The sequence below is a fragment of the Eupeodes corollae genome, chromosome 1, assembly GCF_945859685.1.
Source record: "Eupeodes corollae chromosome 1, idEupCoro1.1, whole genome shotgun sequence".
Taxonomy (NCBI): Eukaryota; Metazoa; Arthropoda; class Insecta; order Diptera; family Syrphidae; genus Eupeodes; species Eupeodes corollae.
The window spans coordinates 198,304,645-198,329,481 of NC_079147.1; the positions used below are offsets into that span (position 1 = coordinate 198,304,645).

General features: G+C 30.6%; 1 protein-coding gene across 1 annotated transcript in view; it reads right to left on the minus strand.

The window, feature by feature from the left end:
- Positions 1-7,239: 7,239 nt before the first annotated feature.
- LOC129948013 (uncharacterized) overlaps positions 7,240-24,837 on the minus strand; it is a 56,850-nt gene continuing 39,252 nt past the window's right edge. The window contains exons 6-12 of the mRNA XM_056058822.1: positions 22,316-22,580; positions 19,667-19,968; positions 19,457-19,585; positions 18,939-19,010; positions 18,749-18,874; positions 15,668-15,783; positions 7,240-13,923 (exon numbers count right to left, since the gene is read on the minus strand). Of these exons, the coding sequence (XP_055914797.1) occupies positions 7,600-13,923; positions 15,668-15,783; positions 18,749-18,874; positions 18,939-19,010; positions 19,457-19,585; positions 19,667-19,968; positions 22,316-22,580 (7,334 nt within the window). The 3' untranslated portion in view covers positions 7,240-7,599. The remainder of the gene's footprint in view (positions 13,924-15,667; positions 15,784-18,748; positions 18,875-18,938; positions 19,011-19,456; positions 19,586-19,666; positions 19,969-22,315; positions 22,581-24,837) is intronic.

The window sequence follows — 24,837 nt, forward strand, 5'->3', positions numbered from 1 at the left end:
TATGCTCAAGATCGTTTAGACTTAGGGGAAACAAGAACTTTTAACATTAGACATTTGACAAAGCCAAATAACATTAAATATTACAAACATTACACTTTTACTTTCGAAATATAGTAGGAACTATACGATGATAGAAAAGTTGAAAAAAGTGGGTCCATCGTTTCCGTCCGTCACAGACAAAATTGTGTTAAATATTGAAAATTAAGGTTTTAAGCAGATTCTCGTTAGACGTTTTTTTAACACTAAAAATAACAATAACAGCCCCTATTGCAATTTTTTTGAATTTTTTGGTCAAAAATCGTAAATTTTAATTCTATCAAAAACGACCGATAGATTTTTCTTAATTGTCTTTAACATTTTTTCCTTAATTTGGCTTCTTTCAATAAAAGAATATTTGTGTTTTGCTCCAGAACAAGCTCTTATAATGTCTCAACAATATTTCGTGGTCAAAAATGTTAAAAATATTATACATTATAAATATTAAACATATTTTTTCGGAACTCGATTTCAAGCAAATAGGACATATGTTAGGAATTGTTTTTTATACAACAAATTTTAAAACTGTTGTTGTTAAGTTTTTTTTTTATTTCTTGAAATATAAGGGCCTTCTGCAATTTTTTTATTTCCATCGGAAAGTTTTCGTATCCACAGAATTTTTTCCTTAATTGAGAACCTACCTGATGGAAATAAATTAGCCTCAAACAAAAATTCTTTGCAATTAAAGCTCGATTTCCCTGGCTATATTTTTCCCCGAAAGCAAGTAATCTTGAGAGAAACTCTTAAGCATTTTGTACGTTCCCAATAATCGAGAGAGGGACAAATTCCGAGGGAAATTTGTATTGACAATAGAACCCATTGTTTCAAGTCAATAAACGCATTAATGTAACCGCAGTTAGAAATGATTTCTGAAAAGTATAAATTCTCAAAAAATAAAGTTTTACCTTAGAAAATTTTAATTATTTTGTGTATAATCAATTTTTCTGATTTTATATTTTAGTACTTCAATTTTCAATTTTAAAATTAAAACGAAGTAATTTTTTGGATTTAAATTTTACAAAAGACTTGACAAAGTTAAATATCATTAAATATTTCAAACATGACACTTTTACTTTCGACATATAGTAGGAAATATACGAATGGTAGAGGTTTTGAAAAAGTGGGTTCTGATTCTGTCCGTGTCTTTGTCTGTCCTCATAGCCCAAATTATGTTCAAACTTGAAATTTAAGGTTTTAAGCAGGTTCTCGCTAGATTGCGATTTTTGGTCAAAAATTAAATTTGGAATTTTCTCAAAAACGATCCGATAGATTTTTCTAAATTTTCTCTAATATTTTGTTTCTTTATTTGGCTTCTTTCAATAAAACAATTTTTTTTTATTGCCCCAGAAAGGTAAACCCATAAAACCGTTATTTTGTTTTTAAGTTTTCTCTCAATTTAATATTTTTTTTTCTGCACAAGTTCTTATAATGTCTCAGTAATGTTTCATTGTCAAAAATGTCATTGTTTTTATTTTTGATTTTTTCGAAACTCGATTTCAAGAAAATAGGACATACGTATTATACGAAATTGAAATGTGAAACTTATATTAATAAGCTCTAAACAATTGCATGCTAAAAATAAAAAAAAATAGTTAAGTTAAATAGTTAAAAAACCATTCTAACGATTTTAAAATGATTATTTTTGAAAAATTAAGGTTTCTTTGAGAAATTAAGTGGCATTTCATTTTTGAAAAGAAACTTTTTTTTCGGGTAAATTTTAAGAACACAGGAAATGTTTTTTAAGAGACTCTTTCGATACACTAGCAAGTCAAAGGACTTTGGATACCTTTCATATGACAGAGACATACTGTAAGGTTTAGGAAAAGAGGAAGGAAGAAATAAGGTGATGGAAATCATAGGTTTTGAATTCTTGAAAATCGCAAGGAAAGCTGCAGTTAATGCAGCTGAGTTGAAAATAGTCTGGTTAAATTTTGCCAACAAATGTTGAGGCAACAAACCTTACAACGATGTTCGGGTGACGTAGATAATTGAGTTTTATACGTATATCAATTTTGTAAATTGTAGGCAAACGTATTGACGACATTAAAGAAATAAATAAATTGGGTGGCGCAACAGTCCATGAAGAACCAGGGCCTAGTGACTTACAACTCTCAACCATTCCTGTGTGCGGATAATATTGTCAGAGATGGAAGGGACCTACAGTTTATCCTACCGGGAGCTATGAAAGTAGTTATTATTCGTTTGAGCTTTTTTTTAGTAAACCGAAGTGTAAGTCCTTAAAACTCCATAATAAATCTGCATTGAGTTCTAGGCAAAATTATAGAAAGTTAAGAAATTCTAGAGTCATAAATTTTAAAGATAAACAGAGAGCTATTAAATCAAGTTTTAAATTGATTTTAGAAGGATTTTGATTTTGTCATACAAAAAAAAATATAATATATGTTTTATTTAGTTTAATTTTTAAAACTATAAAATGGATAACCCTGTATGAAAGAACAAAGGAAGATCTGCGTCGCGATACCACAAACATTCAAACATTTTCTTACTCCATTTAATATGAGAAAAAATGCTTGAAAAAAAAAACACAATTATTTAATGATATTTATTTATTTTTCCTACTTTTTAATTAAATCATACAAAAAAGAAAAAAAAACTTTGTTCGTTCACAAAGTAATTAAAACATAATATTTTATATAAATAGTTAATTCATACTTTTTTCTAATTTTTTTTTGTTGCGTTATATTTTTTTTGTTTAATTAAATAGAGTAAATAACATAGTAATAGTATGAGATATTATGTGTCGAATGAAGAATAATTGTATAACAACAAAAAAAATAAAAATAAAAGCGAAGAAAAGTTCATCGTTAGTTTATGTAATATAATTCGTAGAAAGCACAAACAAGTGAAGTTAAATTCGTTTTTGTTTTTAATTTCCATTAATAAATATTAAAGAATATTTATTTTATCTTTTCTAAACAACAAAAATTTAAACAATAAAGTGTGAAGTTAAATATAAATAAATAAATGTTTCCATGTCGCTATTAATTTCGATTAGTGTTTTTTTTTTGAATAGTTTTTAAATAAGTTTTGATTGTTTTTTTTTCAAATTTTAATTCGTTACCGTAAACCTGATTAGATAGTTCATTTTTTTTGTTTTGTTAATTATTTAGTTAATTTAAATTTCGAATAAATATTAACGTCAAACAAATATTTCTTTTAAAATGTTTGTTCTAAATTTAAATGCCTCCAAGTATTGAATCTCTTGATATTTCTTTTTGTTTCATTGTTTTTAGTAAGCATTTTTGTCCCCATAGTTGTTTCCATCATGATTGATTTTTTATGTGTAAAATATTTAAAAGTTTAAAATAAAATAAAATAAATCTTGGACTTAAAAATATATATTAAATCTTTTGGTCTATAATTGATTTCTATTAAAGTGAGAAATAATTATAGATCGGATTGTCCAGGTCCTGGAAATAAATAAGAAAAAAAAGAAGAAATAGAAAATTAGAACTTTGTCCTTCATTTAATTTCACAACCAAATTTTTTGAAAAAATAAATATAAAAATGTCATTGATGGTATCATTTTAAATATTTAAATTGTTGTCAGAATCGCAACAAACATTTTAAATAAATTCAAAACTAACATCCATGACAATAAAACAAAAATTAAAAACGAAAATTTTACACTTAAAGCTCTTAAATAATAATTTAAAAAAATATATATTCTTCCATTAAAGCTTAGAGTTTTATATTAGTTTGTTGTTGGTTATTTTTTAAAACAATCAAACATAAACACTAAAAAGAATTTAAAAAAAGAAACTCAATACGAAAAAATGCATGTTTTTATGTACAAAAGGAAAATATATTAAAAATGCAAAACATATTAATATGTAAATAGACAAGTAGAGAGAAAACTTCACCTTTTTATATTATTTAAAAAAAAATTGTTTAAAAACAGAACAATAAACAAATTAAATGTTGGCTTTCTTTTAATTGTTTAAATAGTTTTATTTAATTTGCTAATTTCAAAAAATAAAATGTTAAATAAAACCGAAATCACAAACAAAAAATATTATTTTAAGAGAAAAATACAAAGATTGTTTAAAAAAAGAAAATAATATATTAAAACTCATTTAACATTTAAAATTTGTGTTGATCGAGATTTTGTATTTGTTTTGCATAATATTTAAGCCAAAGGTGGAGTTTGCTCCATTATTTTGACTGGAAGAATGATTTATTAAAAATAAAAAAAAAATATTTCAATAATTAATTCTGATAAAAAGTTAAAATAATGAGAAATACTATTAACCTAAGGTTCAAATTGGATAATATGGTGTATAGTTTAAAAGTTTAGATATGTTTTCAAAGTTCTTTTTTTTTAATTTATTATTTAAAAAAATCTAAAGTATATTTTACCCTACCAAATCAATAACTGCAAATAAAGAATAGTTAATAATTATAACCAATGATAAAACTCTTTAATTTGTAAGTATTTAAAATGCTAAATCATCCAAATTCCTATTTAACTAAATCATTTTAAGCCCAAAGAAACGTTAGCGGTGTTTATTTTGGAATTTTATATAAAATGATTCTCAGAAGTCCGGTTTTTGTATTTGACAGTTAATACCATTGAACATTTGTCATATTTGACAGTTAATACTATTAAACATTTGTCAGAATAATTTAAATTTTAAAGAGGATGTGTTAAGAAAATATCAGGAACTATTTGTAGTTCATTTATTTCCATGTTTTCCATTTTGCCTATTGATATCAAATAAAGGGTCAGCCAAATTTATTTTTGTTTGTTTGTGAAAATGCTATAAAAACATCGCTAATAATCTGTCAAATCAGACATGAGCTAAGTGATAACATTCACGAAATAAGCACTAGTTTAAAAGAAACCTTAGATGGCGGACTCTGTTAAGTAAGATCTGAAGGAAAGGAGCTTGTTCCTTGATTTGTTGATACTAACTTAGTCGAGTCAGCTTACAAAAATTAAACTATATTGTTATTTAGTTTTACAACTAATAATAAAAAAGAATTACAGTGATCCGCAGAAAAGTCAAGTACGATTTTATGCTAAGCAACTTTGAAAACAAAAATTAGAAGTAAGATTTGTTTTTTTATCTTTTATTTTTATCTTTCCAAATGCAAGGGCTATAAAAAAATTGATAACATGCATTTAGAAAAAAGAATAAGTACAAGTTGAGTCATCAGCTCATCGAAGAACCCAAAATAGTTAAAAGTTTTGTATTTTGGACACTACTCTACGAACACATCCACCGAATCTCAAGACGGTATCACATGTACCAATACTCAAATAAAAGTCAAATCTCATCCACAATTTGACCAATTATTTGCCTAGTCGGTCAATTATGACTATTCAGTCTTAATTAAATGATACTCGAAAACCATCTGCGATTGAATCAGCCAATAACAATAAATGTTCATGCGTTGTTTAATTGTTATGCCATAAAACTTCGTAAATGGCAAACATTTAAGTAATAAATATTATAAAACTTTAAATGACAGTTGATTTTGACAGGTGCCAAATACGATTGAGAAAAATAAAAACAACTTTCAGCTGTCCAAAATTATTGTAAAATTAAGTGTTAAATTGATAGTTTTAATATTTTACTGAACTTATACCAAAAAACATACGCATTTGAAATCGATTTTGAAGCATATGCTGAATCAGTTATTCTGTCAAATAGCAGCTGTTTTGGGTCCGCTGTTCTTTTGAAATATAACACAAACAAAAAGGTATCCGGATACTCTATCTGTCTGGGATTGAACACAACCGTTCTCGTAAATGACAAACATTTAACTAAAAATATTATGACGCTTCAAATGACAGTTGATTTTGAAAGATGTCAACTGCCAGCGCTATTAACTTAATACCTCAAACTGAACCACCCTACATAATAACATTATTTGTATCTCCATACCTATAGATTCAATATGACAGATATGTCAAATGAAAGTGTAAGTTTAATAATCTTAACAATAAGCAATGAAAAGTATAGTTTTATGTCCATCCATGTTTAATTATAATGTTATTAAATTAAAAAATACGAGTTAAAAGTATTCTCATTATTTTAAAACCAGAATTAAGTATATTATTTCAATGCGACAAAGCGATAACAAAATATAGGATAAAATATATTTAATTTTAAGTCGCAAAATAAAGAAAAAAATAAATAAAACTAAATAAATTGGCACACAAACAACTAAATTTAAAAAAATACTTAAAATAAATGTACCTTAATTCTTTTTTTATTCGATATTGATTTTTGTTTTTTTTTAAATGCAATCAATGATTTTGGGGATGATAAAGAATTGTCATTCTTGTTCTTCAGGTTTTTTTTCATTTTAAATTTTTGTAACGAATTTTCCAAAAGTAGGAGTAGTTTTATTTTTGTTTAAATAATTTTTCATAAACTTTTATTTCGGATGAGTTTTCTCTCGGTTTCTAATTATGAGTGGATATCATATAGGACAGGAATAGGATATTGTTTATATGGCTGAATGCGAGTTATAAAGGTTATAATAATTAATATAAAATTATTAAATTAAAGTTAATGAAACAATGATAAATGATTCGACAAAATTGTAAAAAAAATATATGTTCTTAAATTCTTATAAATTAAAATACGTGTTTTGTATAGTTTATTTTGTTTTTGATTTTTTTACATCAATAAATATTTACATTTTTAATATTTAATAGTTTATTGTTTTTATTATTATTAAAATAAAATAGTAATAAAAAGGCAAACAAATGCATGCTTATAAATAGGCAGTGATTGTTTGAGGTAGGTGTGATTATTGTTTTTTAAATTTGCTTTAATGTTTTTGTTGGCATATTCTTTTGTTGCTACTTTTGAGGGGGATTGAAAGTATTATTTGTTTCAATTAAATAAATGTGATTTTTAAAAGACTTTTTTAAATGAAGTGCTTTCTTAAACTGTGTGATTGATTAAGGTTTGTTTTAAATTTTAAATTATATTTTTTAAACTGTTTTAGAAGTGTTAAATAATATTTTTTTTAATTGTGCAAATGCAATATTTTTTTGGAACATTTTACACTCACGTTTTTCTTATAACATATTTACTTTTTTTTGTACAAACGTCAAAAATGTCGTTTTTGACCTACCTGAATTATTGAAAAATTACTTTTCTAGCCCAAACAACGGCAAATGAATGATAATTTTACTCGGAGAGCCTAAATTTCAACAAAACATCATCAAAATTAATAATTTCAATAAAAAAAATGTGTTTTTGAAAAACATCACTAAAATGCATACTTATCTGATCAGTCTTTAAGGATCAGATTTCCGAAATTAGATTTGAGAAAACTGCCAAATTTGTTTAGCAAACCAAAAGAGATCTATTTTTTCTAGACTTTAAAGTGCCCATCATCATCATTTTGTCTATAGGGCAACCCATGGGGTTCAAAAATAAATACAAATTCATTATACAATCAATCTGACTGGCCTACAAATAAATGCATTGGAAAAGGACTTTAAACATGGTCCATCAGTCATAGAATTTCCTTATTTTAGGTATAAGTGTGTTTCACGTGTTTTCGAACAAATTTTGGTTAAACTTTTTTCCATCTACCAACTGAACCTGCTCGTTCTGAGCTAAACATTTCAGGTGATCGACTACTTCGGCTGACAATTTCAGGAGATTCTGTTACCCGTGCTAAGTCTCTATTCACAGTTTTTGAACTCAAAACTCGAGGACACCGAACGGCCCAGGGTTTTCGTTTGGCTGATCCCGCCGTTTCTTGCAGAACTTTGAATGCCTTCGATGGTAGTATTTCGAAGCTGCCATTTGTAGCCGCATTGTCTGAGTCCATTTTCGAGGAGCTCCATGTGTCGTAATAATCAGCATAAGATTCGTTTTTGAATTCTTGAGGTGTTAGTGCAGGTGTAGAATCAAGTGAGGTGTTTTCCAGTGAATCAAGTTCTTCTTCAAGAACCCTCTTGGCAGCAGCTTGAAGTTTCTCCATGGGAAGATTTTTCAGTGATGAGCTGCTCTTTTTCAGCAGCAAACTCTGGATAAGTTCGTTGACTAGTTTATCGCTGATTGGTTGGGATTGTTGGCCGTGAATTGGCGAGGCTGGAGAGTTTGGCGAAGAAGGGTTATCGGCATCGATGCTTTGATTTTTTCTAAGTGGCAGTGAGAGTCTTTGCCGACGTTCAGTAACAGTTTCTGCTTCTTGCAGAGCTTTGGGATTCTGTTTTCGAGTGATCGAAACATTGTGGACGATCTTTTTTCGAGGCTTGAAATTGAATTCGGCTTCGAGAGCTGCTTCTTCATCACCTGGTTGTTCTTCTTCGATAACATCTCCGTCATCTTGAAGGAGTTTGAAAAGTCTGGAATGTGTGGAGGCACGTTGGTAGCGGGACATTTTGCGAAGCTCCGGAAAGCTTTCAGATTCGGTGTCAGTCTCAGATAGGGGTTTGTTCATGTCGGTGACCCCAGAGTCATCTTCTTCAATTTCCGACTCAGATCGCTGAGAACTATTTCTACTTAGATTACTCTTCGGCGATGTACTATCAACAATTAGTGAAGTCTTTGCCGCCTTAGCTGATGGTGGTGGTTCGGTCGTTCCACTTTCAAAAGCGAAAATTCGATCTTTAACCGATATCTTTGATTCTTCAGTAGCTTCATTTTGTATTGGTTCTATTGGGTCTTCTTTTGGTTTGAATTGTTCTGGTTCAGGTTTCGGATAAAGATGTTCGATTTGGAAGTGATTTGGTGTTGAATCACTTATACTTTCTGAGCTTTGAGATTCTTCTTCGTCATTTCGTTGCTGTTCATGGCTGTAGGTATTTCCATAGTCATAAGGTTTGTTCTCGATTAAAGTTTCTGGTTCATCTTCAGTAGTTTCGTTATCTTCAAGAACTAGAACAACATTATTTGACACTTGCTGCTCAGGAACATCCCACTCAGGTTCAACAGAGTTCCTCCACGACCATGTTGGTCCTTCTTCTTCTGGCAAAGCGATAATTTTCTTTGGTTCTTCTTTCTTCTCAACATTAACAGTATTCGTGAAGAAAGCCATAGCTTTTTTATAATTATTTCTTCGAAGTTCACAATCATCATTTGAGGGTGGTTCTTCATTGACATCTTCATTTGGTCCTTTAATTTCAGCCCAAAAATCAACTTCTTCAGTTGGTTCTTCTATCATTGCTGGTTTCGGTTCTTCAATGAATCCTCGGTTTGCTTCGAATTCGAATTTTCTTTGAGTTACCCAGAAATCTATTTTGCCAGTGTCTATTTCTGAATTGGTTGACTCATTTTGATTACTTGCCCAAAAGTCTATTTCTTGTTCCTCTACAATCTGAGGTTCTTCTTCTGGAACATAGCTTACTGTTGCCCAAAAACTTATTCCAGTTTCTGGTTCAGAGTGAATCGGGTAAAATATTGGCTCTGGGTCTGAATGAATCAGTTCAATGTCATAATCACTGTACACTTGAAGGCTGCAAGATTTTGTTGATTTTGAAGTGTTTGAAGCTAACCACATGGTTGTGTCCTCTTCTTGATTTGAAATTGATTTTTTTTTGGATTTTGTCTTGAGAGATGAAAGTTTTTCTCCATCGTTCATTTCATGGGATTTTGATTTCTTTTTAGTTTTGATTTTCAAATCTGCTTCAGTGTTCTGATTAATTAATTCTTCATTAGTAGTTGAGATCTTCCTCTTAGATTTTGGTTTGGAGGCATCATTTGAGTTTTCGATAGATACGCAATTTTCTTCTTCAGTTCGGTACTTATGAGAAGACTCTCCGTCTGAGCTCTTCTTTTTTGTTTTGGGCTTATTGACTTCTGTTTCCTTTTCTACATTACAAGATGAATAGGACTTCTTCACTTTTTTCTTAGAATTTCTTTCTAATGACAGGTTGTCCTCAGTTGGCATTGTTTTAAGTTTGCTTACTGAAGACACATCAATATTTGTTTTCGAAGTTTGTTTTCTAGAACACTCCTTTGTGTCTTTATTTTTCACTTTGGTTGATTCGATTTCAAGCCAAAAATCATTTTCTTGACTTTCTGCTTTTTTAAATGTTGACGGTTTTTCAATCTTTTCTGCCCAGAAGTCCTTACACCCATTCAGAACAATCGGAGTATATACTTCAGTACTTTTCACTTCTTGAGCTTTGAACATTTCTATGTTAAACCATTCCAAAGTTTGAACATTTTCCGCTAGTACTTTCTGTTGAGTCTTGAGCTTTGAAGACTCAACCAAAATATGCGATTCTGTATCTTGTTCTTTTTTAGTTTTAACTGAATCAATCTCAGCCCAGAAATCTGGTTCTTCATCAAGAGAATTTGGTTTTGCTAGATTCTTGCCTGTTACAGACTCAATTTCAGCCCAAACATCGTGTTCTTGAGTCACGATTTTAGAAGATTCTTCACTTGCTTCTTTTGAGGTTTGTATATTTGCCCAAGGATCTGTTTCAATATTTGTAGATTCTGCTTCATCTTCTTTCTTTTTGCAAAGATTATCATTGCTTTTGGAGTTTTCAATTTCTGCCCAAAAGTCTGTATCGTCTGATTTTGCTCCAATCATAAGTGAAGATGATGTCTTCTTAACTTCAACAATCTCTTTCACTTTTTCTTCAACATGAACAACCTGAGTTTTACTCTTAAAAACTTCTTGAGATATTTCCTCTGAAACAACTTTTGTATTTTCAATTTCTTTAACTTCTTCAATTTTAATTCCAACGCCTGAGGTATCTTCTTTCTTCTTTTTGATTTTTTTCGTTTCTTTGGTAGCTTTCTTCAAAGTTTTCTTTACTGGTGGTTTTAAAGTATTTCCATCGCTTTCTTCATTTGTGGTTTTTGCTTTGATTATCTTCTTTTTTATAAGTTTCTTCGGTTCTTCAATTACATCTGGTTTGGTGGTGGAGCTCTCAGAGTCATGGGAGACAAGCAATTTGGGTATGCTATTTTTCCTCTCTGCTATTTTAGTATCATCATTTGAAATCGAAGTTTCTTTTGCCACAGTCTTTGAAATCGATTCCTCACTCTTGACTCCATCTAAACTTATTTTATTAGTTACTGACTTTTGGTTATGATTTAAGGTTGGTGCTTCGCATTCTGCTTCCGTTAGAACCGCATTCATTAGAGGAGGCTTATTTGGAATCACAAAGGCTTTGGCGAACTTTTGATTCAAAATTTGAGTCTTTAACTCTGCTTTTTCTCTAACATACTTACTGTTATTATCATTTTCTTCTTCCTCTTTTTTAGGAACTGCCTCTTCTTTAATTTTAAATTCATCAATTGACTTCGCACTAACAAGCGATGCTCTTCTGATCTTTGCTTCTTCAATCAATTTCTTTTCTTCTTCAACTGCTTTACTAATTTGAACAATTTCATTCTCCATTGCTGCTTTAACAACTTTTACTTCTTCTTTACTTACTTGCTTCACTAATTTCTTTGGTTTCTTAGTTTTCTCTTGTATCATTTGAATGGCAGATTCAACGACTTTTGATTTATTATTAGCATTGGGCAATTTTATTATTGTCAGCTTTGGTTCCGGTTCAGGGTCTGGTAATGGTTCTTTGACCGGAGCTTTTACGACTTTTTTCTTCTTTTTTAGTTTTGGAGTTTTCGGTTTTGAGTCCTTCTTTTCTTCAGGTTCTTTTTTAATTCGAATATTTGACCAAAAATCTTCATCTTTTTCTTCTATATCTTGAGGTTTTGGAGTTTCAATTTGACCTGGTTCTGCTTTTTCCTTTCCATCAACAGACTTACCCCAATAACCAGCAGTTTTTTCGAGGAATAATTGTGCTTCCTTTCTTGTTGCCTGTAAAGTTTCCCAGAAGTCCAATTCTTCTTCTGATTTCGAATCTGTTTTTTCTTCGGCCTCTTCCTCATCTTCGACAAACGATTTAACTGAAGTTTCCACAGAACAGTATTCTTCTTTCGTTTCTTCAGTTGTTTCTATATATGCTTCACATGCAGATACTTCTTCTAAAATTGTCTGCTTTTCTTCACACACGTATGTTTCTGCTCTTGGATTTTCTACGTTCGTTTTGTTGTTCATTACTACTAGTGAATTATTTTCCTCTAATAATCTCTTCTTTTCTTCATTTTCTTCAAAGAGTATGTTATTCCGTCTCCAAGCTTCAACTGATGTTTTGTCTTTAATGTCATTGTTGGCATCTTCTCTGTTGTTCTTTTCTTCGATCATAGATATATTATTTGTAAGATCTCCACTCCAAGTCTGATCCATAAATTTATTCCTCATTGGTAGTGAAAATGATACTGATACATCTTCATCTTCAGACTCCCAAATATTTTCTGTTTTAACTTCTTTCTGAATCACCTCTCCAGCTGAAAAGGTTAACGGAGAAGGACTAGATACCTTCTTATCTACCGATTCACTGGAACGACTTAAACTTATTGTCACACTTACATCACAATCTTGAGAATCAGTTTCATAGGATTCTGGTTCTGCTTCAACCGATGCAATACTAAAGGATCTTCCTTTATCTTCAATTTGACTATTGCCAACTTCAACAGTTGCAATGTTTTCATCGTTGGACGAACGGCTGAAGGAAAATCGCAATGGCAATCGCACGGTGACGGAATTCGAGTTATCCTCTTCGTCATTTTCTTTTTTGTCAGCGTCTTCTTCTTCTACTAATTCCTCTTCCTCGCATTCTTCATTTGCTAAAGTTGATGACTCACTGACACTTGAGCTGATGTGACTCGATGGTCTTGGACTGATGTGGTCTTCTTCGTTTTCTTCATAGATCACACTTAGATCGTCCATTATTATTATTTCATCTTGTTCGAAAATCTCTTCCTCGTCCTCTTCTTCTGCTTCGGAATCCATTTCTTCAACAAGAACTTCTTCTTCGTCATACTCGAGCTCTTCGCCGATAATTTCTTCCTCTTCTTCTTCTTCTTCGTCAAATACCATACTTTCATCTCCAGCAATTGTGCGATCATCATCTTCAACTTCATCCATCATTTTCTTGTTATAGAATTGAATATTCGTTACCGACTTTATTGCTTGGAGTCCATCATTCGACAATCCTTCGACACATTCTTCAGAACTCGAGCTCGATGATGGTTCTGAACAAGACGTTAGTAGTTCTTCAGAACTGTCTTCGGAGGATATTTTACTGTTCTCGCTTTCGGACTTAATTGGTGAGGGGGAATTTGAAAATTCTTTTCCATTATCACCGTTAAATTTCTTTTCGTCCTCTTGACTAATATTGAGGTCCTTGCCATTGGGCTTAGAGATCTCACTGAGTCTCTGTGATAAAATATCGATCACTGAACCTTCTCTTTGATTTCGAGCCATTCGCTCACTTTCACCGTTGATTTCCTGTGGAACATCATCGGTACTTGGTGTTATGATTATATTCGGAAGATCCTGTGACTGAGACCTGCCTCTACTATAAGAACCACGAGAACTAAACGAACTACGAGAGCTACAATTTTGCGAATCATAATCATTGGAGTGGAAGTTATAAAAGTAACATGGACATGGAGGAGGATATGGGTAAGCAGGATGTTGATGTGGATGGTGTGAATGGGGATGATGTGGCGGTGGGGGGTAAGGATGATGATGATGGTGATGATGATGAGGATGATGATGTGGATGAGGATGATAGGGTAAAGGATACTGCCAATTATTTAAATCACCGCCAGATGAAGAAGTTGATGGTTGTTGCGGTGGGTGTGGTGGTGGTGATGGATGAGCACAACAAGGCGGTAAGTAAGGATAAGGATATGGATAGGACGGTTGGGGTTGTTGCTGTTGATAAGGACATTCACTTATGGACGTATCTGTTTCAACAACATCCGAGCTATCACTCTCGGCTACAAAAAAAAAAATAAAATAATAATAAAACGAAAAATAAGAACATAATGCGGAAGAGAAGAAAAAAATAAATGACATAATATGAGAATTTTAATTTTGTTTGTTTTTGATTGAGGATATTTTTGTTTTTGTTTTTTTTTTTGTGAAAATGCAGGATGAAAGCGATTGATGAAAGGATTAAATTAATATTAAATAAGTATTGTCTTTTATTTTTTTAAATTTTTGGAAGCCAACGTCAGAATATGCCATCTGAATTAGTTTCCAAATTCTAGTCGTTAGAAATGAAATCAATCATCTATTTTATTCTCGCTCGCTCTCTATCTTTCTCTCTCTCAGTCAGTTAATTAAAAAATAAAATAAAAATTCAAATAACATTCTTTTTCAACACAAACTTAAAATGCCAAATGAATCAAAAAACAAAATATAATAAAATAATTTTAAAATAAACAAAAAATATAATAAAAGAAATTAAAATTATTAAAGAGGAGCATAACAAAATAAAATCTAAGTAAAAAATAAAACATTTTAAGAAAAGAAGAAAAAATCAGTATTCAAAAGAAAAATTTAAGTTTGAATAGTTTTTGGTGTATGTATTTTATGTGTGATGGGATGTAGCGGATAATAAGTATAAATATTTACAAAATAAATGACTTGTGATTTTTGGTGGTAATTTTTTTGAATATAAAGAAGTTCAAACTACAGTCTTTCGAAAACTGCACTACTTTCAAAACTTTTTCTATTAAAGAACTTTTGCAATACGTCAACCAATGGCGGATCCAGAGGGGGGAAGGGTCATAGGGGCCATTTCATTTCATCTACAGAGCTTTGCTATAATCCTTTAAGGTTTTCAATTTGAAAAAAAATTAAGTGAAAGATCAGGTTTTTAAGAAAAAACATTGAATAAAATGTCGCCTATTTGGTATTAAGTTTTTTTATATTCCTGAAACTCTTCTTCAATTCAAAATTGTGTATACTCTCAAGATCTTGATGAAATCTAATTTTTGAGGAGAATTTGTTTTGGATGCTCTAAAATTAAAATTTAAACATGAAGTTCAAGAATATAAAAAAAGCAAAAGTGAAAGTTTCATTAAATTAAAGACTAATGGAAACACATTTTACACCTATATAATTTAATACAAAAGCCTTGAATCTTACGAGAATTGAATTTTGTACCTTAATGAACCCATTTCCTTGAATTTAAGAACTGAAAACACTTTTTCTTTTTTTGGGTTTTTTGCATCAACATTTTTGAAGCGTTTTCCCATTTATAGTAATGGCAACAAAAACATTATATATTATTTTTGGGGAAAAAATCTATGTTTCAACACAATTTCTAGCATTTCTGCATGAAACGCAGATTAAAGCAGACCGCTTGAGTTAAATATGGCGATATGCTTGCCATAGAGGAGAAGTACTATACAAACTGGTATTCAAAATTTTTCAAAATTTATTTGATATTCGGTTTTAAAAATAAAATTATTTAATTGCTTGTCAAACAGAAAATTATACAAAAATAAATGGGCTGGTTTGTTTGAGTTTAAGTTCAACTTTAATTGATTTTTGTTTCATATTTTACAATCTTTAAACAAGGATCTAAATTGTAGTTTTAAATTTTAAAAACATTCAAAAAGATTAAAGTTTTTTTTTTAAATAAAAAGCAAAAAAAAACTAAAAATAGTTTTTTTTTTAAATTGTTTCTTAAAAGTTTCTATTTTGTTTGGATACTATAAGCTACAGCTTTTCTATAAAGATGATGTAATTGCATTGATTTTTTATCTCATCATCATGGATCTCATTCCCGCCAAGAAAGGTCCTTCTTAACTCTTTTAATATTGGACATTTGTCCATGTTTTATATCTTCTTCTTTTTTAAGATAAATCGTTCTAATTCGCTTCTCATTTTGAAAACCGCAGATATTATCTTTTGGTTGAAACCGATCTTAAAATATTTTTTTTCAAAAAGATTATGTTTGTGAATGCTATAGATGGGGCTCTCTTTAGTACGAGGAAGTTGTTTGTGCGATACATTCGAGTCTTCATTTTTCATCGGCTTTTACCATGATATTATACAGGGAATATTTGAATTTATTTCTTTTAAATTCTTAAACCAGAAACTTTTTTTCTACATAGTTTTTGTCAGAATCACTTTAAGTAATCTTCTATCAACCATATGAAACACTCTTAAAAAAATCGATGTGCAACCCAAGTGTTTTATTATCATGTAATTTGGTGTATTTTTTGGAAGTTGGAAATATCTTTTTACATAGAATCTTAATAGATTTTCTGTAAACACTTTGTATTTTACGCTATGTGAAATAGAGTCGTTGGCAAAACTGTTTTCCCATGGGGAACTAATGGCACTTTTCAATTTTATCTATTTGTTTTTGAACTTTACATGTTTTCACAACTTCAAAGTCCATAGTTGAAATGCCGTGGAACCGTTTTTAAATACCATCGCCTTCGATTTGTTTAAATTGACCGTTAAATTCTACAACTTGCAGTATACTTTAAGAAAGTTGATCATTATTTGGAGCGTTTCTGGAGGGTAAGAAAAAAGAACAACGTCGTCTGCAGAAAAAGGCCTTAAATTAAAACTCCAGCAAACTCTTAAGCTTCTGATAAATTATCAATAAGATCTTCAATAAACAAAGAAAACAAATAAGGAATCAAGGAGCATTTCAGTTTTACACCCACTGTTGTTTCAAACCAGTCAGATCTTTCATCACCGTTGCACACCTTTATACAAGTTTTCTATGACCCTTCCATACTTTTTTGACAATACTTTGCTGTAAAGCTTGTTTAATAAGGCTCTTCTATCGATTGTATCGAATTCAGCCTTGAAACACAAAAAGGACATAACGTTTTAAGTCAAAATTAATATATTATCGCCCGCCTGGCATTATTTTAGTATTTTGTTATGGTTTATCCCAAAAGCTGAGATAGTGTCAAAAATTATGTAAAAGGCATTAAAAAAGGCTACTTCATGGTAGTTTTTTTTTGGATTAGGTCACCGAATAATTAAACATTGGCCCATCGTTTCTTGGGTTCAAAAGTGGAAGATAGATTAATAGATTAATTAGATTTGAGGGTTTTTTTAGGTTTCCAGAATTCCTTTGAGTTTTTGTTTGTTTCGATGTAAAGTCTTTTTAGTCATTGGTTAATTTGTCTCCGAAACATAATCAGCCATCCAAAAGATGTTTTTCGAGCTGCTTTGCTTTTAAATCACTTCTACTCTTTTAATGTCGATTAGATTCAGCTCCTTTTTGATTTGAAGTTTACAATTAATATTGTAGCTTTATTTTTTTTCCATGGAAGTTTTAGTAGCAGTTATAGTTTTCAAAAACTATCACCGATAATTTAACATTGGCATATAATCAAGAAAGGGCATACTCAAAATTTCAAAGTCACTAATTATCGATTTGCATACGCCGCCGCCATTTTCTTAGGCAGTCAACCAACGAATAATCTTATTCGCCCAAGAATGTGAATTTTCCATTTTTAGCATTCACTAGTAGCGTTGATTTGATTTTCTTTGTTTACCAGCAAACATGCTTTCTGTTCCAGCTTCTCTACCAATTGCATTCTTTGAACGCAAAATCAGACCGAGGCAGTTAGTTAATTTTTCAATTGTGATTAATACCAAGCATGGAACTTAACTTGACTATAAATTGCTTAGAAAAATTTACAACAAAATTATTGTCTTAAAAAAATGACTAAAAACGTCGTTATTCCTTTTCTAATATGACAATTAACTTTTTAAATAGAGTTTAAATACATTTGTGCACTATATAAATAATTAAAAGAGTTATGAATTTCAGATTTTAGTTAATAAAAAAATATGACTGTCTGATGTTTTGACATAAGTGCACTTGACTTAAAAGTAAGGGAGATTTTTCCTGACTAACTACTTTCCAGCCAACTTTCTAATAAAGTTGCCTAAATTACAAGTAAATTTTTTGGCAGCGTGCCAGTCAGATATTAAAAATTTATTTTCCCTTCAAGTCTCTAATATATGTCGTCTAAACGTACTTAGTGTACAGGTTCGGACAACATAAGAGGCTTCATTTGCAGTCAGCTGCATTTTTTGAACGTACATTTTGACCAGTTAATTTTCAAAGCGTCAAAAATTTTATACTTTTAACTTAAGTTTACTAACACCTGCCTTCATTTTATCGTATAAATACTATTATCACAATTTTTGACTACAAAAGAGTCCTCAGACAAGCTACAAGTATATCACGATTTGAATGTTGTAGATAAGGAAATATTACTTGTTGTTATGTTCCAATTCGACAAGGCACCCTTTTCGACAAAGCATTAAATTGAACTGTCCAAAAAATAAATAAATCATATTGTAATAAAGTTCAGCTTTCAGTTGAACGAAACAACATGAACAGCTTTGATTTTGACATAAGTGAACTTGACTTGATATTTAGGGAAATTTTTCCTGACTAACTTTCCAGACAACTTTCCAATGAAGTTGCCTTAATTGGAAGACAATATTTTGGCAGCTTGCCAACCACATACTAGAAAATGGCCGACGTCTGAACGTACCCAGTTGTTTCACTTCAATTTGACAGCAGACTGACATTTAAAACAGTGTTGCCAGTACAAAAAATTTAAAAATTCGTAGTATCCCTTCAATACATATCAAAAAACCACCAAATGATTGTGTCCCAAAAAAAATAAGAGTAATTTGAAATAATTTAAATCTAAAAATGTAGTCGAATGTATAAAGTAAAGAAATTATTTTTACTTAAAATAATCCAAAATAACTCAATTAAATAATTTAAAAAAAACTATGTGCATAGGCATGAATTTAATATTATAACGAAACACTGCGAGTGTATATTTGTGAGTGTGTGATTTTAAAAATATGATAAATTTGAACTTTTAAAACTTACCAGCATTTTCCGGTGTTGTCATTGCTTGTAGAATTTTAAAAGATCGACTTGGTATAGCACTACCAGTATAAATTTTCGGTTCTGGTACATGTTGTTCACTTGGATGAACATATTGTTGAGAATGTTCTTGAAAAAACAAAACGAAATAATTAATTTTTGTTTTTAAATTAATATTTTAAGAAAAACTTACCATCTGGGCTGTAAACTGGTCTTTGACTGACATATCTATTAGGTTGAGGTTGTTTCATAACAGGAGGAGTGCCTTAAAAAGTATAATGTTGTAAATTATAAAGATATTTTATATTACTAATTTCATTAAGAAAAACAATTGCAGCACTAGTAAAATTTTGAAAAAAAACCTTTGTCTTTTCGAAAATCATTGAATGCACTTGTTAAGCAAAACTGAAGTAAATAAGAAGCTTAGCAAAATTTGGGACATTTAAGGTACTATTTGAAGTAAGAACATTTAAGTTATTGAGCTTAGTTCTTATATGAGATTAAAAATGTATAGTATTCAGAGCTTTATTAAACCTAACAAATGGAATCTCTCTTCGAATTAAATGTCCAATGTCTCAAAAGAATTTTATCAGACATAGGAATGTATATGTATTTGTATTTCTAAGAATTCAAATGTTTGCAGGCTTTGAAGCTTTTATTAAATATGAGGCTGCTTGAAGCAATTTAGACTTCTAACATGTTTGTCCATACCGTTTTCATCGGTTTTGCCTGATGGAGAACAACGCTCAACAGCACCTTGTAGTTTCTTAAAAGTTTTCGAAGGATTTGAAGGCCCGCGATAGCGAGGATCTTCATCACTAGTTGATTTTTTATCTTCATCTTTACAATAATATAATATATACATTATGTATACATACTGATATTCTTATAGCATTTTTTTAAAATTTTTTAAGAACTTACCTTGATTCCTGGCCCGATTAACATAACCCTGTTCGTTTTGTAACTGCATTCGTTTCATTTGCTCAGCATTTGGACTATTTATTTGACCAGTTGAAGTCATTTGACGTGCAAAAGTTGGTCGTTGCAATTGTGGTTCTTGATAATCACTTCCACTATTATTACCACCACCATCAGATTCGATAGCTTTATTTTCTAAAGCACTATCATCTGAGGTGTCTGTGATTTTTTGCAAAATTCTAAATGACTTTGATTGAGTTGGAGTTGCACTGCCGCTACCCCATGTATTTTGATTGCGTGGATCACTAATTTTTGGGAAAATAATAAATATTAAAAGTTACTATTTTTTCATTTATATTTTTTATTAAAAGATAAATGTTTAAACATTTACATTTTGTGCAAAAAAAAAAGAATTTTGATTTGACAGGAAGGAACTTTTCGAAACTTCTTTACAACTTGAAAAGTCAGGAAAATTATTTTATTCGAACGCTAATATTTATTTTTATTGCTTCTTGGCGGCCACAAGGGCCAACTTATTACACGGTGAAACACCCAATTGAACAAGATGTGTGCATAAATTAAGACTTTCAGCTGATTTTATCATGTCAGTTGGATCCTTCTTCAATTTATTTAAAGTTGATTTATTAAAAAAAAAAGCATATTTGTATTAAAAAACGGTTCCGGACAAACTGGGGTACCTAATAAACTTACGCTCAAAGCGTTGCCATGTTTTTTTTAGCTTTCTGTGTAGCGAGATTAATTGTTTGGCAACATCAAATGTCATTTGTTGTATTAATTTGAAAGGTTTAAGACATCTAATTCCACTTTTTTAATCCTAGGGTAACGAGTCACCCCGTGTGGCCGCTAAGGGTTAAACCGGAATGCTTATAAGTAAGTTGAGGGAAGGGTTTGGAGCCACATATATTTTTCCTTTTTGATAAAAGTCGTCTGTGTCAATATTGCAATTGCATTATGTTTGTGAAAACGCACAGGAATTTTTCTGCAAACTTTTTTTTTCGATAACAGATCTTTCAATATGGCTCAAACTGTCAAAAAAAGTAATAACAATGACCAACTTTTCTTTTTGTATAACTTCTTATTCGCTATTTTGCGAAACGGCGAATTCTTATTTCTTACCATTCTCCTAATATTCAAATTCTTTCAAAATCCTGTAAACTTTTGAATCATGTTAACTTTTTTGATATAACATTTGACAACCATTGGCTGTCAATTTTTGTATGTCACTTTTGACAGATAAAATTGTGTGTTTTCATGGTTAGTAGAAAATTGGTTAAAAAGTTTTGTGAAAAATCTGAAAATATTGGAAGATCTTCCAATCGTGTTTACGTAGCTTAAGGAAAATTTCTAGTGTCTGATTGGCCAGCTGTCAAAAAACTGCTTTTCAATAAATGCAAATTTGTTGAAAAGCTGACTAGTAAGCCAAGAAAAAACTACCTAACTATCGAATAAAGTCAACTTATGTCAAAATGACAGTTGATCATGTTTTTATTCAACTAAACTCTATTACTCTGTAATGCATTTATTTTCTGAACAATTCATTTATTGTTGTATGGAAAAGAGTTCCTTGTCAAATTGGAAACGAATTTTTTTGTAATATTTCTTTCCTGAAGATTGTTTTTTAGACAATAATGTTTTTGGTAGTTTTTGTATATTGAAAGGAAGTAAATTAGTAGCTCTAAGTTTGCAGTTTTTTGACACTTGAAAAACTAACTGTTGTTGCCTTGGTCAAAATGTACGTTCAAATTATGCACTTGACTGGAAACGAAGTCCCTTATATGTTGTCTAAACCTGCCCAGTATTTGACTTCACTAGCATCTGCGTCGAAAACTAATAATACGCTCAAATTGAAATTGATTTAACATCTTCGCAAAACGCCATTTGACAGGATTGTAGAAAATAATTCCAAATTTGGTAAAGCAAATCTACAGAAACTTATTGTTTCGTGGACTTTTTTTTATTAATTTTTTTAATTAAGGTTTTAATTGCATTATATTTTTTTTGCACAAATTTTAACAAATAAAAATCAACGAACAATATTGACGTCAAACGTGACACAAAACTTCAACAACATCAGAGATAAAAACGAGTATAACATCACTGCACAAAAATAGCTTCGTATCGTTAGATTGAAATATTTAACATTGAACAGAACTTTTTTTTAACAGAAAAACATAGTTTTCAAAAGACTTTTAATTTAAATATTTATGTAGTGTACCTGAGGCGACTTTTTCGAAATTGTAATTCAGCTTCTAGAGGGCAGTCATGAACAAACAGGTTATAGTTTTCACTTAAAAAATGTAAGCAGTTGGAAAGGTTAGGTAATGAAAAAGCAAAAATAATCAAATTAAATAAAATAAGACATCTTAGGAGCCTTCGGAGCCTTCGGAGACGTTAGTTATTTGGAGAATTTTATTAAAGCGAGGAATAAGTTCAACGCTTGTTTTATTAGTTAAATTTATGTTTAAGTCCATAGAAATTACCACTTCAATACGAAATATTTGACCATTTTCAAAAGTATGTAATCTCAGTTTATTGAAAGTTTAAATTATCTAGCAACTTATTTCTCAATTCAACAAGCTCACGTTATACTCGTAGTGTTACTTGCGTTTTATTTTTCAAATCTATACTCACTTTTGAATAACAATCGGTTGCTGAGAAATGGGTCCACGTGCATTATTTGGATTTAATGGTCCATCTGGTTGAGATTCTAAAGCAATTGGTATAATTCGAGTCATAACACCGCCAGCGGTACTAGTTTGTTGAATAATTCTCGATGATTGTTGCACTGGTGGCGATGTAACTCGAGATGGATGATCTTGAACTCCTGAATATTGATTATAACCTTGGTCGACAAATTGGTTTGGTGAACGAACAACATAATTTGGTGAATTTTGTCCTTAAAATAAACAAAAAAAAATAAAATTAAACAATCTTGAAATATTATTCCAAATAACATTTAATAACTTCCTCATCTAACTTTTTTCTACATAAAATATTTTTCTTTTCTCCATTAGAATTAAATACGAGTCTTTATTGGGGAAATGCAATACTTCAACTGATTTTCATTTAATTTTATTCAGTCAATGAGAGAAACTCAAATAAAAAACATTTCAAATAAATCAATGATTTATTTCACAAAGATTTAAAAACAACAAATTCACTGCCATAACATTCAACTTATATGTAAAAGTTAACATTAACAATAAACTGGATTGACAATTTGTGACCATAAATACAAATTAAATACTGGATAGTTAGGTACATTTTACAATAAAATAAAGTGAGTATATGGATATTTGTTTCTTATTCTTTTTTATACGTTAATACTTAAAACAAATCAAAGATTGAGATGAAAGAAAAAATTACAAATGAAATGTATGAATTATTATCAGGCAACTTACATGAAACCTTATGGAAAATTATGGATACCGAATTAGAATTATCTTTTTAACAGATTAAGCTGTATTCACATTTACATAATATGTACGAGTGTTGTTTTTTAAATTTGTTTTCTTTTGATATAACATTTTGCCGACTAGAAGACTTGAATTATTGGCTTTAAGTTTTCTCTGACAGAGAGAAGAAAATTAATTCAATCTCATATTTATAATTTTAAATAAAGAGTATAAAAATAGTTTTACGATAGCATTTTCCGTGTGGAACCGCAAGTCCTATTCTTTTTTAATCACTAATTGATTAACATTTCTGATCTGTGTTAAGTAAGACGACCAAGCTGCTGACAGTACTGATAGATATTACTTCTTAGACATACAAATGATCGTAATGATGTCATTATACACCAGCTAGGTTCAATCTTGTGTTCGGTAAGCTACCTGGAGCTTATTGAAACTACTTTTTAGTTTCTTACAAAAAGCAGATTTCAAGCTCTAAATCTTTGAATTTCTTCTTTGATACCCCAGCTCTGATTTGACACCAAAAACTGTGACTGAAATAAATCTTTTTTTTATATTATGAGCGCACTAAAAGGGTTATGAATACCCTTATAATAATTAAACACAGTGCGAGCAGTTAGGAATGGAGGATGAGATTAGAAAAGAGAAACCGATGCATATTGGTTTTGAATGTCTGCACATCGTAATGAGTGGGTAATATTGAGCATGGTAAAGCATTCCACATTCGTGTAGTGCGGCTAAAGAAAGCATCTCTGTACTTAACAGTACGTCCGCAATTGGGCTCTACGGTAAAGTTATAGGCATTCCTAGCAGTACGGGTATTACGGTTGAATTGTTTAAGGGGAGGAATGCAACTGGCTATTTCAAAGAGCATTGTTTATAAAACTAACGGTAAGACAATGACAGGCATGAGACCTTGCGGCGGTGTTCAAGAGAAGCAAATGTCTCGGTTAGAGAACTATCTCCAATCATTTTTGGAGCTCTTTTTTCAATTCTATCGAGAAGACTCAACAACGTTATTGGAGCACCAGCCCAAATATGAGAGTTATACTCAAGTTTTGGACGAATAAAAGCTTTGTAAATTATAGTCAGATCAGAAGGGGTAAAAAACTGCTTGCATCGTCGGAGATAACCTAAGCACTTGGCAGAATTTTTGGCGATGTTAAATACGTAATCACTCTTCAACAAGTGGTTTGTGATGTACATACCTACGACTGTTAGTTGTTCAATCTCCTCGATGCAAGTGCCACAAATGGATAGTGCCATTGGGGAGGCTTACGCTTTTGTGACAGTAGACAGCATTGAGTTTTCTAAGCATTAAATTCTACACGGTTTTTGAATCCTATTGAACAATCAAACCTTATTATACGCTGCCGTTGGTAGTCCACATCCGAAAAATAAGGATGAGAATCTTAAAACGAATATGAAAAGCAGAGGATACTGTCATCAGCGAATCGATGAAGTGGGTTAAAAGTTTCAGACAAAAGATCATTTATGAATATAAGGAAGAGAGTTGGAGACAAAACGGAGCCCTGGGGCACACCAGCGTTTATATTGTGGATATCAGATTTGAACCCATCCAATACTACTTGAATTGAACGGTCCGAAAGGTAATTTCTAACTTAACAAAGAAGAGATTCGTCCATACCAAGAGGACGCATTAGAAATATAGTTTTTTTAGTACTGATAATGTTGTTAAAAAATCATTATCAAGGCAATCATCTGATAGTAGAATGATGA